Source organism: Zea mays, chromosome 5 (assembly GCF_902167145.1).
Source record: "Zea mays cultivar B73 chromosome 5, Zm-B73-REFERENCE-NAM-5.0, whole genome shotgun sequence".
NCBI lineage: Eukaryota > Viridiplantae > Streptophyta > Magnoliopsida > Poales > Poaceae > Zea > Zea mays.
Window position 1 is genome coordinate 117,607,014 of NC_050100.1, and position 1,529 is coordinate 117,608,542.

The window sequence follows — 1,529 nt, forward strand, 5'->3', positions numbered from 1 at the left end:
CCAGCCAGAGCCAGGCCAGCCCCAGACCCGAGAATGACGGGATGAACCGTCGGCGTCAGCTCGAAAAAGCAGGCTGGATTAGGCGTAATTACCTTGGAGTTTGGACCCCGAGCAGAGTCGGGACCGCAGGCAGGTGGCCCTCTGCCCCTCTCGCCCGCGGACGGCAGCGGCGCAGCGCGTGCCTTTATTTACCCCCCTCCGCGGGCGGCAGAGGCCCCCCCGCACTCGCATCCACCACAGTTCCGCACCGCGCCGTGCCGTCCCGAGAGAACAAGCGAGTCAGTCGTCAAAGAGAAGGAAAGCGGAAGGCGAGCCACCCGCCCCGCCCACCACCTACCGCGAAGGCTTGACCGTGGCAACATCATCCATGTCCTCGTCGTCGTCGTCGTCGTCGTCGTCGATGGGAGGCTCCCTCGCGCTCGCCGCGGCCACGGCCGTCGCGTTCTCCGGCTCTCTCGTCATCTTCTCGCTCTGCCGCGCGCACCTCTCCCATGTCCCCGAGCCGGAGCCGGAGCCGGAGCCGGAGGAGGGCGCGCCGGAGCACGCCCTGCGCCCCTGTCTCTTGTCGTCAGGTACGTATACGAGACCCGTCGCTCTTCTTCCTCTCTCTCCTGTTGCCGCGTTTGTTTCGCTTTCGGCTGACGGGATTCTCCGTTTCTAACGGGCTCTGGTCTTTTTGCTCGCTGCTGCGCAGAGAGGCGGCCGCGCGGGGCGAAGGCGAAGGCGAAGGCGAGGAGACGCAGGGGCGAGAAGCGCGTGCGGTTCGCGCCCGACGTCGTCGACAATGAGGGCGCCCCGCGCCCGACCAGGTCCTCCGCGCCCGCCACCGCCGCTGCGTCGTCGTCGTCGGCGGCCACCTGCAGGGACGCGGCGGGGTCGGAGGAGCGTATGATGCCTGCCAACCGTGAGGCGCTCTACCGCGGCATGCTCCGGGACCGCTCCGCGCACCGGGTCACCTGCTCCTACTGACGACCCTCACCGCCGCCCGGCCGCGGCCAGCCTCCGCGCGCCGTTTCGTCCGCGGCGGGAGAGCTCGATCGGTTGATTCTCTTTGTTTCGTTCGCCGTTAGGCGTTAGCGTTCGGTAGCCGGGCGGTTGACTTCGGGAGGTTCATCCTTTCGCAGACGGAGGATTTTGTTAATATTAGAATTTTAGTATTTTTTCTTTTTTTTGTATATTTGTGTTTGGCTGTAGATTAATTAATGTTTTTCGTTTGAGCGAGGGAGGAAGTTCTGCTCTGTAAATATGCCGCCATTTTATCCGAAGAGGAAAAGGTAAAAAAATCAAACTCGCTGCTTCAGCACGAGACTCTTGCACGAATACACTAAAACGCAACCCCATTCACACAAAATTCTACAAACCGGGCGGTAAATTCGTGCTATGAGAAGGAATAGGAGTGCCGTGTGAACGGGGTTATTGGCTTCGCGACCGCGTGATCGGAGCTCGTAATCTCGGTACGTACGGGAACGCGGCCGATTCATTTTTAGGATTGGGCTGGACCGCTGGAGACGACCAACGGAATAGCCTTC

At 61.8% G+C, this 1,529-nt stretch overlaps 1 protein-coding gene across 1 annotated transcript; it reads left to right on the forward strand.

Moving 5' to 3' along the window:
- The first annotated feature begins 214 nt into the window (after nt 1-214).
- On the forward strand, nt 215-1,275 carry LOC100275516 (uncharacterized). The gene is made up of 2 exons (NM_001371601.1): nt 215-572; nt 695-1,275. Exons 1-2 carry the CDS (start codon nt 368-370, stop codon nt 967-969), a joined length of 480 nt encoding a protein of 159 aa, NP_001358530.1. The 5' UTR covers nt 215-367; the 3' UTR covers nt 970-1,275.
- Nucleotides 1,276-1,529: the final 254 nt, after the last annotated feature.

Bases quoted from the DNA above. Each gene is read 5' to 3' on its own strand.
- LOC100275516 (NM_001371601.1), top strand. From the start codon at position 368: ATGTCCTCGTCGTCGTCGTCGTCGTCGTCGTCGATGGGAGGCTCCCTC. The intron at 573-694 runs GTACGTATACGA...GCTGCTGCGCAG, and splicing joins CCCCTGTCTCTTGTCGTCAG to AGAGGCGGCCGCGCGGGGCG.